The 13038-nt window shown below is 41.4% G+C and overlaps 2 protein-coding genes across 4 annotated transcripts in view; one reads left to right on the forward strand and one right to left on the reverse strand.

Moving 5' to 3' along the window:
* Positions 1-5732, reverse strand: part of MBTD1 (mbt domain containing 1) — a 63308-nt gene extending 57576 nt beyond the window's left edge. For 2 of the 3 annotated variants that reach the window (XM_063112103.1, XM_063112102.1), the window contains exon 1: positions 4654-4876. In XM_063112103.1, coding sequence (XP_062968173.1) covers positions 4654-4674 — 21 coding nt within the window. In that variant the 5' untranslated portion in view covers positions 4675-4876. Of the gene's footprint in view, positions 1-4653; positions 4877-4938 lie in introns of those variants that run through there. The other variant, XM_063112104.1, reaches the window with a different exon arrangement.
* UTP18 (UTP18 small subunit processome component) overlaps positions 5292-13038 on the forward strand; it is a 34764-nt gene continuing 27017 nt past the window's right edge. Inside the window, exons 1-3 of the mRNA XM_063112105.1 lie at positions 5292-5745; positions 7380-7492; positions 9500-9598. Of these exons, the coding sequence (XP_062968175.1) occupies positions 5353-5745; positions 7380-7492; positions 9500-9598 (605 nt within the window). The 5' untranslated portion in view covers positions 5292-5352. The remainder of the gene's footprint in view (positions 5746-7379; positions 7493-9499; positions 9599-13038) is intronic.

Raw genomic sequence — 13038 nt, forward strand, 5'->3', positions numbered from 1 at the left:
TTGGTGACGGGCCGGCCCTTAGCCAATATTTATTAAGCAACATATACAGATCATTATGCTAAGCATCAGAATAACAAGAAAGTGTTAGAGTTGATATTCCTGTCCTACAACTAGACGACAAAGTGGTGAAATAATTGGGCAACAATGATTCAATAAACTGATAAGTATTGTACCCAACCAGTTTTATAAGAATAGGAGCAAGAATGAGACAGTACGGTGAATAGAGAAAAAGAAAAAGGGATTCTGGCAAGACATCTTAACATTTTAATCATCATTTATAGCAGCTTACGTTTTCCTATACAGTGGTCATCACATCTGAATGGAGGTTTACAGAAACCTTGGAGAGTGGCAGGGCTGATGCTCACCCCATATTTCGGATGAGGAAAATGAAGCTCAAAGAGATGAGGCAACTTGCCCAAGCTCACAGGCCAGGAGATGGAAGAGCCAGAGCTAGAGCCCAGCCAGTTTGCCAACTTTGTCCAGAGTTCACTTCTACTACATTAAATTCTAAGTTATCTAGACTAAAGAGAGAACAAGAAGGGAGATCAGAAATCTCCTAATACAGTGTTTCCCTAACCAATGTGATAAAGAACTTTCTGAGGCATACATTATTAAAAACAGATTCCCAGGGCCGGCTCGTGGCTCACTCAGGAGAGCCTGGTGCTGACAAAAAACAAAAACAAAAACAACAACAACAACAAAAAACAGATTCCCAGGTTCCACTGCAGATCTACTGAATGATAATCTCCAGGAGAGAGGTTTTGTGTTTTTAAAAAGAGTCACTAAGAGGTGAGTCTAGTGATTAGCTAAGCTTGGAAAACACTGCTCTATACCTGCATGTCCAAGATGGCAGACATGTAGTTATTTGCATTTATAATAATTAAAACAAAGTTAAAAAAAATTGAGTTCTTCAGTCCCAATAGCTAAATTTCAAGTGCTCAAATAGCCACATGTGGCTAGTGGCTAACATACTGGACAGGACAGATACAAAACATTTCCATCACTGCAGATAGGTCTATTGGACAATGTTGATTCTAGACCAACCCATCGACTGTGATGAGAAAACTGAGGCACAGATCTTGTCCAAAATGTGCCGTGGAGCTAGTTAGTGACAGAAGTGCAACTTTAACCTCATCCATCAGTGCCCCTCTTAATTTATCACTTCATCCTACCACATATTCAGGGTTTATTTAAATGGGAATTATTTTCTTTATATCTGTTCTTGGGGGTTCCCACAAAGCAAGAGGAGAAATTCTAAATGTGTGGGAGAAAAAAATCTTAAAAAAAAAATTTTTTTTATCAACAAGTCATAATGAAATTTAAATCTGCTACTCTGCCATAAAAAAGAATGAAATTTTGCCATTTGCAGCAACATGGATGAACTTAGAGAAAATTAAGTGAAATAAGCCAGACACAGAAAGAGAAATACCATATGTCTTCACTCATAAGTGAGGAGCTAAAAAAAATTAAAAATAAAAAAAGAAAGAAAGTACAAAAAGCACAATAATTTGTTGAACTTTCAAAAGGAGAGAACAGAACTGAGGCCACCAGAGGTGGGAAATCAGAAAGAGGTAGGTTAGTGAGAAACTGGTAAGGGGCCACAAAAAATGATTACTTTGTAAATGTTGAATGTACTCATTATCCTGATTTGAGCATCACATACTGCACACAGGTACTGACATGCAACGCTGTACCCGCCAGTTATGTTCAATTGTGTTTCAATAAAAAAAAGTTTAAAAAAATCAGTTTAAAAAGTAATTAAATCTAAATCAATGTGCAATCTTCGTATAAACTAAAGTTGTCTTGGATAGTTAAGAATACCCTGGTGTTAGCTTGTTTTAACTATTTCAAGTCCTTTCTCTTCTACTGTCCTCATGTTTTTCTCTATTTGAAATCCTGAGATTAATGATACATTAACTGGCTTATCTTGAAATTCTAAGTGTGAACAGTTAAATCTTATTTAGCCAAAAAATTTGTTTTTTTGGCAGCTGGCCAGTATGAGGATCCAAACCCTTGACCTTGGTGTTACAAGGGTTCTTTACCTGATTATTTAGCAAAAATTTTACAAATGAAAAATTGAGAAACAAGCAACTCAAAGAATAGTGACTTGCCTAATTTTAGAATGTGGCCACTTACACCACTGAGTACTCCTGGCTTTTAGGAATTAAGTGGTTTAGTATTTATAACATTAATATGCTGTTTTCACTTCTAAGCTATAGTTTTACCTTCTTTTGACCATTATGTTAAATTTTAAAACAATTTAAAATAAACTATTTTAATTTCCCACATAATTGAATGATTAGAAAAATCATCTGAACACGAAGGAAGGGTTAGATAATAAGGTCAATATATAACTAGACATAAAAAATGTAGCAGTGTCTTCTTTAAAAATAAAACCAGTTGTTCGTGTCTATTATGTTTAGAATGTAAATGTCTCCAAAGTCAGCCAACTTAAGTCATGACAGTTCATGTTTAAAGTAAGCAGGAAAACAACTTGGAATTCCATATTAATTAAAACTTTAAAAACACAATTATACAGCTCTAGCAATTTTTTTTCGTGACCTAGTATTCAATTCCATGTTAAATTCTAGTGACTAAATTTAGAGGAAAAATAATATGTCAAAGTTTATATTAAGTTAAAAACTGGATGGTTGAAAAACATGGCCCAGTAGAAGACACTACGAACAGATACTTATTTAAGACAGATTTTGCCATAATTTGCAAGGCACCCACAAGCCTTGAGTATGGGGTTCTATATAAATAGAAGCTACTCATTATTCAGAGAAGGAGGTGGTGCAAAAAAAGAGCTATTTTCTTTCTAAACACTCTTTGGTGTTGAGCTAAACAAATGGAAAAATAAAACAATCTAAGCACACATGAGCAAACCAACAAACTTCAAATCATAAGAGGGAGAGAGGAAAAAAAATGTCTGTGCTCTAACATTTTAAACAGGGGACTGGAAGCTTAAGGTGAAATTTATTTGCTGACTTTCAGACAAGATTCACCACTTCTACATTATATCTGTTACATATTGACTCCCACTTCACTGTATTAGGAAGAGGAAAACATGTGCTCCCAATATTCTTATGCCAAGGCAACTACTTTTGGAGGGACCATAGCTCACCAAATGAAGGAGAACATTAGAAAAACAAGTGACAACAGTTAAACCGAACTATCTCAACTACCAAGTGATAAATACTAACACATACTAAGGTAAGGAGCATTAAAAATACTGCACACTCTAAGCAAATATTAAAGTGTTGCATAAATTTCAAACCTCATAAAAGACAAAATTGTTAAAAATAAATAAACAAATAAATAAAAGCATGGGGAGGAAGGGCCCCCTTGAAGGGAAGACCAGCCTGCAAGGAACACAGGTCAAAAGGGTGGGGTGGAAGAAGTTCTTCTGATAATCCCACTACCAGTCAATGCTTCTAACAGTTTCAGTACCATCCCCAGGAGGAGGCAATTTGAGGTACTCTTAGGGAAAGTGATTTAGGCAACAAGCAAAAGTACTTGTGACAGAAAAACTATGGAGATGATGCTAAAATTTCTAACTTCAAAAACATTTACTAGTGAGAGAAAACAGCCACGAAATCCATAGATATAATTCCCTAATTTGCTGTAGAAAAATATCAATAATCTTCAGACATAATTGAAACTGACCCTGCAAAAGTTTTCAGCTGACCCTCTCTCTCAAACCTTCCTCTTCCTCCACTTCCCTGCTGTTCTTTCCTGGCACACAAAATATAGGCCAATGAGCGGTGGGTGGTTGAGGAGGATGTGAGAGAAAATTTGAGAAGTAAAAAAAGGAGCAACTTAACCAGGACATGAATGAGACAGAAGGATCCAAGAAGGGTAGACAAACAACGAGAACTACTGAAAAACGGAACGGGCTTTCCTGGCCTGTAGTGAGCGCTCAGTGCTTGCAGGGTGTTTAAACGGAGGCCAGACTACCTACCACTTGTCAGAGAGGCTGCAGAGGGGACGGCTGCTTTGGGTGACCTCTAATGTCTCTTCCGACTCTGAAACATTAGGATTCTTATTTCACAAAAGAGAAGACAGTGGTCATAGAAGCCCACCGACTTGGAACCCTTTTAAATAAGCGGCCTTGGCAGCAGCTTCCCAAATACCACTCCCACCGCTCCCTCCCACACGTGCCCACCCCGCCCCCTTTCAATATTTCCACCTCCACGTGCAAAATGCCTCGCGGCACTGGCCCCAAGACAGATAGGCACCTTTCCCTGCAAAGCCCCCAAACTGTGCGGGATCTCCCGCGGAGGGAAGTGAGGACTTCACTCTCCCACCCTGGGAGGCTAAAAAAGGAAAAGTCTCAGATCCAGCCTTTTCCCCTAAGCCAGAACGAGGGGCGGGAGGGCGGGACGCAGAGAAAAACTTTCTTTTACAAATTTTCTTCCAGAAAGTGGAGATAAGAACCCCAACGAGCCCAGGGCTGAGGGAGTAGGGGGAGGGGAACCCCTGAATCGTTTAACGGCCGGTAGGGGGAGGGGGGATCCGGAGGTTGAGGGGGCGTGGGATAGAGAAGCAGGCCTGCGAGTGGGGGTCAGGGAGCTGCAGGGTTCCTTGGGTCGGGGAGCTGCAGGCGTCCCCCCCCACCTGGCACACAAAGCGGCTGCCGCGCTCGGCTCTCACCAGATCCTTTGTGTTTTCCATCAGGGCCTCATGGGTAGGGGTTGTCCGTGCTCCCCGAGCCCGCGGCGCCCCCTCCCCGAGCTGGGGGCAGGCGCCTCTCCCCGGGACTGCGGCGACTACAGGGGGGCCACGGCTGGGCCCAGACCCGCGGCGGCTGCGGCAGCCCCCGGATTTCCCCCCTTTAACTCGGGTGGCCCCAGGATATCAACAACATTAGCATAGCCCTCCCTCCCCAGCGCGCCTGCGCCGTGACCCGCGCCCCGATTGGCCCACTTCCCTACATACCCTCCTCTCTCTCTTCCAGCGTGGGACCCTCCGCAGGCTCCGTACGCTAAGGGCCGTACCAAGACGAAGGGTGGCAAAGGTAACTGGGGCTTGTGTGAAGTTGAGTGGTTAAAATCAGGAGGAAGAGCAGAAGTTCCAGTCAGTCATCCCAGTTTATACTCCGGCTTTCTTGCACTCCTTTCAATATGTTGTAGCTACGAAGTCGTGTTGGAGAAATTTTCCACTCCAGTCACACCGCTTCCCCCTACACCCGGAAGATTGGTTCTCCCGGAGGAACGCCCACACGGGGAGGAGCCGGGGAGGGGAGTGGGAGTTACGTAGGGAGGGAGTGTTGGTCACGTGGCGAGAGGCTGCGCAGGCTCCTCCGGGCCCCTCCGGGCCTCGGCGGCGGCGGAAAACGAAGCGCCCGGGCGCATGCGCAGTGAGATTCCACGTGAGCGCCTGCGTTTCTTCCCAAACCCAACGATGCCGCCGGATCGGAGGAGCCGATTGAAACTGGACCGGAGAACCGGGGCGAGGCCGGACCGGAAGCCCCGAAGAAGGCCGGATCGGAGAGCCGGAGCGGGACCGGGCAGGCCGCCCCGAAAGGCTGCCCCTTCATCCCAGCGGAAACCGCCGCCCCGGCCGAGCGCAGCGGCCGCTGCGATCGCAGTCGCGGCGGCGGCGGAGGAGAGACGGCTCCGGCAGCAGCACCGCCTGACGCTGGAGGAGGACAAACCGGCCGTGGAGCGGTGCCTGGAGGAGCTGGTCTTCGGCGATGTCGAGGACGACGAGGACGCGCTGCTGCGGCGGCTGCAGGGCCAGCGGGTGAGCGAGGCCGCGGCGCGCGGGCTGGGCGCGCTCGGGCGGGGCGCGGGGTGGGCGGTGAGGCTCCGGGGGCGGAGTCTGCGCGACCTGCGGCTGCGGGGAGTGCTCAGGTGGGAGGGAGCCGGAGAACGCGGGCGCCGAGGGGCGCCGCGGCGCGTCCCCCGCCTACCGGCGTTAGACCGAAAATCTCCAGAGGGCGGAGACCGTGCCTTACTCCACCCCGGGAGGAGCCGCTGCGCCTGGAGTCCATTTCTCTTTCGAGCTGTAGTCGTGGGCATCTTTCGCGGCTCGGCTCCACGATCCTCGCCCCAAAGTCAGCGTAGTCGTTTGATCACCTGCCTGAACGCCTTGTCAGATTCAGGAATTCCATGTTATTGATGGAATCAATTCGTGGGCACGGGCCTAGGAATACCCGTTTTAGTTGTGTCCCCCACGTGATTATGACACACACCAACTTTTGAGAATGGTTTTGTATTCGTCTGTTTAACAAATACTGTATCTGCGAGCCTGTTGGGTGCCAGGTATTCTTCTTGGCAATAGGCAAACTGTGTAATTGTTTATAATTTTTTCAAACATTTTATCATTCGCTTATCTATATTTGGCTTTTCTTTCAAGATAGGGAATCCCAGGCATTGTTCTAGGCACCGGTAGAGACACAGTAATGGGCAAAACTAACAAAAATCCCTGCCTCCATGGAGCTTATGTGCTAGTGGCAGAGAAAGAAGACAAAGGAGATAAATGAATAAAATTCAAGTATGTTAGACACAACTGCTGAAGAGAAAAAAAAAATCAGGAAAGGGAGATAAGTGTGTGTAGAGGAGGCCTATGAAATTTTAGGTAGGGTGACCAAGGAACGCCTTACTGACAATTATTCAGTCGATGTTTGGTCAATGAATGCTGACCTAGCGAGCATAACTGATTGCCAGAACCTCCCTTGGGTGTTTATGGGGGAAGCTGCAGCAGTATAGTCGGGAGATAGAACTACTACTGGAAAAATGCTGAACGATGTGACAGTTTTGTAGCCAGGAAAAGGAATAGTCTACTGAGGTGGGATTTGCTGGGGATCTTAAGCCGGTAATGGAGCAAGTAGAAATCACTTGGACATTTCTATCATGTGGTTTTGGGAAAGCTCAAGCTTACTTTAAGAGCTCTTCTATGATTTATTTCTAGATTTGGTAATATGGTATAGTTTCTTAAGAACGGTTAAGAAAAACAGAGAAGAGCTATATCGAAGAATATGAGATAGAAATTAGGATGTTTAATTACTCTGTCTTTGACTCTAGTCTGCCTCTCTTCCTGTAGTTTCTGTAGTTCTGTCATTTCTTCTGCTCCTTTCTACACCTGTCAACTTACCTTTTGTTCTTGTCTTGCTTGGTCTTTTCTTTTCAACATGTTAAATTTCTCTCCTTGACTGTTCCATCTTGCCTCACCTGTGCAGCCTGCAGTGCCATTCACTGGTCTCTTCATTTTCTGCTGCTTTCTCCAGCATTTACTGTGGTAGCATTCCATCCCATTGTTTTGTCAGAGAGCCGTAAAAACACAGCATTCTGTAAGTCATTTAACTACAAGATGTGTGTGTCTGCTATGGTGGGATAGGAAAAATTCCATGCTTGAGGGTGTTTTGTCTTTTATAGGTTCAGGTAAATGAAGACTCAGGTGACTCAGAAGTGGAGAAAGAAGCAAAAGATAATTTTCCACCTCAAAAGAAACCAGTTTGGGTGGATGAAGAAGATGAAGATGAGGAAATGTAAGTGCCTAACTTTTTTTACAATCCCTTAGGATACCTTAGGGATACCTTATTTTTCAGGTTTTAAAATCATTCTCTTTATAAATATGTGATTATGAGAGGATTTGAAAAATATTTCAAGGTGTAGGACAGAAAAGGTGGTTCATAATCCCACCCCTGAAGGGGAACCACTGTTAACATGTTGCTACACTTTGTCCCTGTCCCCTCTCTTCTTAGTTATGTGGAATAGCCCGGAGCGTGCCTCCTAATTTGATCAGTTACTAATTGACCATGGGCAGGTTTGGAACTTAACTTTTTTTGTTTGTAAGATGGACATAATAATAGTAGCTATATCGAAAGGCTTTTGGGATTGAATGGAATAGTGCATGTGGAAATTTTAGCACAGTGCCTGAAACTGAGTAAAGGCTAAAAAAAGCTAGTACACAGTTTGTACTTTCACAGATGAGAACATGCTGTGTACTTAACATTGTTACTTTTTCTGCCTAAAGTTTTATTCAGTTGTTTTACCCCACTTTAAAAAAAACCTTTGTAAACATTTTAAAATGTGTTGTATCCGATTGTATGAGTTAACCGTAATTTACATAGCTATTGTTGGATAGATTTTATTTTTCCCTTAAATAAATTAATGCTGAGTTAAACATTTTTATAAATAAATCTTTTTTTTTTTTTTTGCTTTTCTAATTATTTTAAGATTGTTTGAGGTAGAATTACTTGATTAAAGAACACAGATTTTTTAAGGCTCTTGGTAAATACTGCCAGGCTGTATACCCTGAGGTTCTACCAATTTATTTTCCCATTAAAAGGTGTCCATTTCAATCCATTCTTAGAAGCAATGATTTTTTTCCCCCCAGCCTTTGTCAGTTTGATGGTGAGGATATATTTCTGCTTAAATTGTGTTGAGAAAACATTTTTGTTGTTAGTCTCTGACATTTCTTGTAAGTTTTCTCTATTATGTCTTTGCTTATTTGTCTGTTGGAGACTTTTAGCAATCCTAGTTGTATTAGTCAGGGTTTTCCAGAGAGAATCAATAGGATATGTTATAATTATATGAGAGGGATTTATTAGGGGAATTAGCTCACATGACTATGAAGAAAAGTCCCATGGCTCAGTCTAAGTCCAAAGGCCTCAAAACGAGGGAAGCTGATGGTGTCCTTGGTGTAAGTTCTGGAACCCAAAAGCTGAAGAGTCTCAAGCTCAGATGTCCACGGTCAGGAGAGAAGAGTGTGTCCCAGCTCCAGCGGATTGAGAGAGAAAGGGCTTCACCTCTTTCCTCTGTCTTTTGTTTTCTCCAGACCCCCAGCAGATTGGATGGTTCCCACCCACATTGAGGGTGGGTCTTTCCCACCCAGGCCACTCAGACTCTCATATTAATCTCTGCTGGAAACACCCTCATGGACACACCTAAGAAGATAGCTTTACTAGATTTCTCAGCATTCCTTCATCTAACCAAGTTGACGTCTAGAATTAACCTTCAAACTAGTTTATCAATTCCTTACATATTGATAACTTTAAACCTTTATATGTCAGATTTATTGCAGGTTTCCCCCCAGCTTTCTGTGCACAGAAGTTTTAAATTTTTATATAGTAAAATCTGAATCTTTTACTTCATTATTTTTACTGTTGTTTTAAAAAAGCTTCTATATCAGAGAGAGAGAGAGAAATATTAGCCTATTTTTTCCTTCATAGTATTTTTAGGTTTGCTTTTTATATATTTAATGCTTTGATTTACCTGGGATTTATTTTGGAGAGTGGCATAAGCTGTGTCTAGAAATATCATGATGAATTTTCTGAAATACTAGCTCTCCAAAGGGTAAACTAGATGGTGTGAAATATCAGAGACTCCTTTTTGTTTTAGGAAGAATGGGTAATATGTGTATGAGATGTTCCACATCTTACAAATCTTCACTTACGTTGTTTCATTAAATGTTTCCTCAAAATACTAAAGGAAGCAGCTATTTATGTTGATTCTTAAAAGTCATTTAAAATATGCTATTCTATTTTTTATAGGGTTGACATGATGAACAATCGGTTTCGGAAAGATATGATAAGAAATGCTGGTGAAAGTAAACTTTCAAAAGACAAGCTTCAAAAGAGGCTTAAAGAAGAGTAAGTGTCCTTTTTCATGTAATGTATTAAGAGGTATAAATAACAGTTTGTTTTGGTTTTGCTCAGTTTTTAGTTGTAACAGTTTCTTAGGTAGTCACATTTTCATTTTGAAACTATAAGAGCATTGCTGTTGGAGTATGAGTACATTTCAGTATTGGAGGGGAAATAAAACAGGTGCAAAGAAAATTTGGAAAAAATTTATAGTTCCACCACCCAGATATAATCAGTGGTAATACCACTTGCTTTCTTGTTCATTTATGTGTGGTAAACCATCTCTTTTCCATAATTTTATAATATGAACATTTTCAAAAACTTAAATACTTGCCACCTGGGTTCAGTGGTTTTTTAACATTTTGCCATATTTGTTATATGTATTTGGGGTTGTGTTTGTTTTTCCCCTGTCTATTTGAGAGTAAGGTACAGATAACGTGATACTTTACTCCTAAATTCTTGTATGTGCATTGCCTAAGATTAAGGACGTTTTTCTTTATAATCATAATACCATTAGCACACCTAAGAAAATTAATAGTTAATGGCCAGTCCATATTAATTTCTCTAATAGTTGTAAGGTTCATACATTATATTTGGATTTTGTCTCTTGAATCTCTCTTAATCTAAATCAGTGTACCCATCTTTTAGTTTTTTTCCCCATAACATTGATTTTTTTGAAGTGCTCAGGCCTGTTGTCTTTTAGAATGTCCCATATTGTGAAAAATTTGATTCCTTTTCCTTTGTTGAGGTGAAATTTGCATAACAAAATTAAAGTTTGTAAAGTGTACAATTTAATGACATTTAGTGCATTCACAATGTTGTGCAACCACCTCTTCAGTATAGTTCCAAAACATTTTCATCACCCAAAAAGAAAACCCTAGGCCGGCCCGTGGTTCACTCGGTAGAGTGCGGTGCTGATAACACCAAGGCCACGGGTTCGGATCCTATATAGGGATGGCCAGTTCGCTCACTGGCTGAGCGTGGTGCTGACAACACCAAGCCAAGGGTTGAGATTCCCTTACCGGTCATCTTTTTAAAACAAAACAACAAAAAAAGAAAACCCTATGTCCATTAATCAGTTACTTCCCATTTCCTCCTACCCAATCTGATTATTTCTTCATTTTGTTATTTGACTTGTTCTTCTGTCATCTGCATTTCCTGTAAAGATGGTGTATTAGTCCGTTTGTGTTGCTATAACAGAATTACCTGAGACTGGGTAATTTATAAAGAATAGAGGTTTATTTGGCTTACGATTCTGGGACAGCTGCATCTGGCATGGGCCTCAGGCTGCTTCTACTCATGGCAGAAAGCGGCAGGTACAAGCAGATTACATGGTGAGAGGAAGCAAGAGAGAGAGCAGAGGTGCTGGGGTCTTTTTAAACAACCAGCTCTCACAGGAACTAATAGAGCAAGAACTTACTCATTAATCCCCCATCCCCCAGGGAGAGCATTAATCCATTCATGAGGGATCGGCCCCCATGACTCAATCAGTTTCCAGCACTCTCACATTGGGGATCAAATTTCCACATGAGTTTTGGAGGGGACAACACATGCAAACTCTATCAGATGGACTTAAAAGCTTGAGTATAATCAGATTAAATATTTTTGTTGGGAATATGTTAAGATGACGTGTACTTATTGCATCAGATCTAGGAAGCCATAGTGTAGGATTCCCAACTATTAGTGATGTAAAGTGTGACCACTTAGGGCTGTGGACCACCAGATATCTCGGCTTTAAAGTTCTACCCTCCCCTTTGCAAATAATCTATGTGTGGTACTTAGGCAGTGTTTGAATAACCTGTTCCCCTAAGCTCTCACCTAATAAGCATTCATTGATAATCATTGCCTGGACTAATCATTACATTAGAGGTTGCGAAATGGTGTTTTTTTTCTGTTTCCGCCATTGTTGTTGAAATCCCCATACACAGATGATTGTGGAAGCCTGTTGATCGTAAGAAGTTGGTTTTATTAAATTCGCTGGAGAATAGAAAGCATCATCATGACATCACCATTTTGACAGAATCTCAGTGTCTACAGAGGAATTAGGGAAGGATATTTATAGGTTTGGGGGCTGGGGTTAGTCATAGGGGTAAATTCAGGGTGGAAGTTCATAGTTAATGGTCTTTGGCAGGGATTGGTCAGAATTTTTAAACAAGGCAAATTGCTGGAAAAGTTGTCTTTGGAAGTCTGCAGAGTTATTGCTACTGTGGTCTTGGAATATATGGGTTTGCATGAGATGGTTTTACACAACTTGAGCTTAGTGTATGTTACGTTGCCCATCATGTTTTGTTCAGTTTATCTGTTTTGCAGGTCACAGTACAGTTTATTTGTACATTGTAGTTTTTATTTTATTTCTCATTCTACGTTTATTGGTGGGCTTTTTTTTTTTTTTTAATTTAATTTAATTTAATTTAATTTTTTTTTTTATTTTTTGTTGTTGTTGTTGGTTTTTCGTGACAGGCACTCAGCCAGTGAGTGCACCGGTCATTCCTATATAGGATCCGAACCCGCGGCGGGAGCGTCGCTGCGCTCCCAGCGCCGCACTCTACCGAGTGCGCCACAGGCTCGGCCCGGCTTTTTTTTTTTTTAAGGAAGTTTTCTTTTTTCGGATTTAACCAAAATTCTTTTGGACTTATGGGTTTGTCACCTCTCCCAGGGTGACGGAGACGCAAAGGATTACTCAAAGCCCATTTCTCCAGAGAGTGAGCGGCCCGAAAGGGTTAATTCCAGAACCTTCAAGAGAAAAGAATTCCTAGGAAAATAACCCCAAATCAGGTTTTCTCCCAGTTTTTATTCTCCAGGCAAGAAAGTTAGAGAAAAGGAACATAGGTAGTTACAAAAAGAACAATGAGATATCGTCGTACTTTCCCATCATGAGGTTTAGCTGCACTAAGGACATCTGCCCTTAGAGCCAGTATTTTTGCTCTGTTACAATTTTTTATCTTCAACAGAGACTTTAGTCCTGGGAAAGTTTTCTGTTTTTCCCAAGCTTAGTTGCTTTATTAATGTTGGTAATTTTTCAGTTCGTTATAATCAATTAATCTTAAGTCTTTACTAAAATCGTCCAGATTTAGCCTGCAAAATTGTCCAACTTTGAAGCTGGCCCCTGTGTTTGTTTTTTCTAGCTTTCTGGCCTCACAAAGATGTCTCAAGCTCACTTTGTCCTTTTTCTGCCCCACATCAACATATTTTCCCAGGAACCTTTTGTTTGTTTTAGTGGGAAATGATATCCAAGAGCAGGATACTAGGTGTGGTTATTAAGAGGATGTTATTACTTCTAGGCTTTTTAAGTTGAACAGAGCTAGGAAACATATATTTTAAAACAATGATTTCATAGTGATACTTCCAATTTATACTTACAGATCTTTTAAAATATTTAAAAATATTTTTGTTTTTGTTTGTACTGATAACTTTTTTTTATATTCCTAGAGGTTTGTTGCATTACCATC

The sequence above is a fragment of the Cynocephalus volans genome, chromosome 10 (assembly GCF_027409185.1).
Source record: "Cynocephalus volans isolate mCynVol1 chromosome 10, mCynVol1.pri, whole genome shotgun sequence".
NCBI classification, from domain to species: Eukaryota; Metazoa; Chordata; class Mammalia; order Dermoptera; family Cynocephalidae; genus Cynocephalus; species Cynocephalus volans.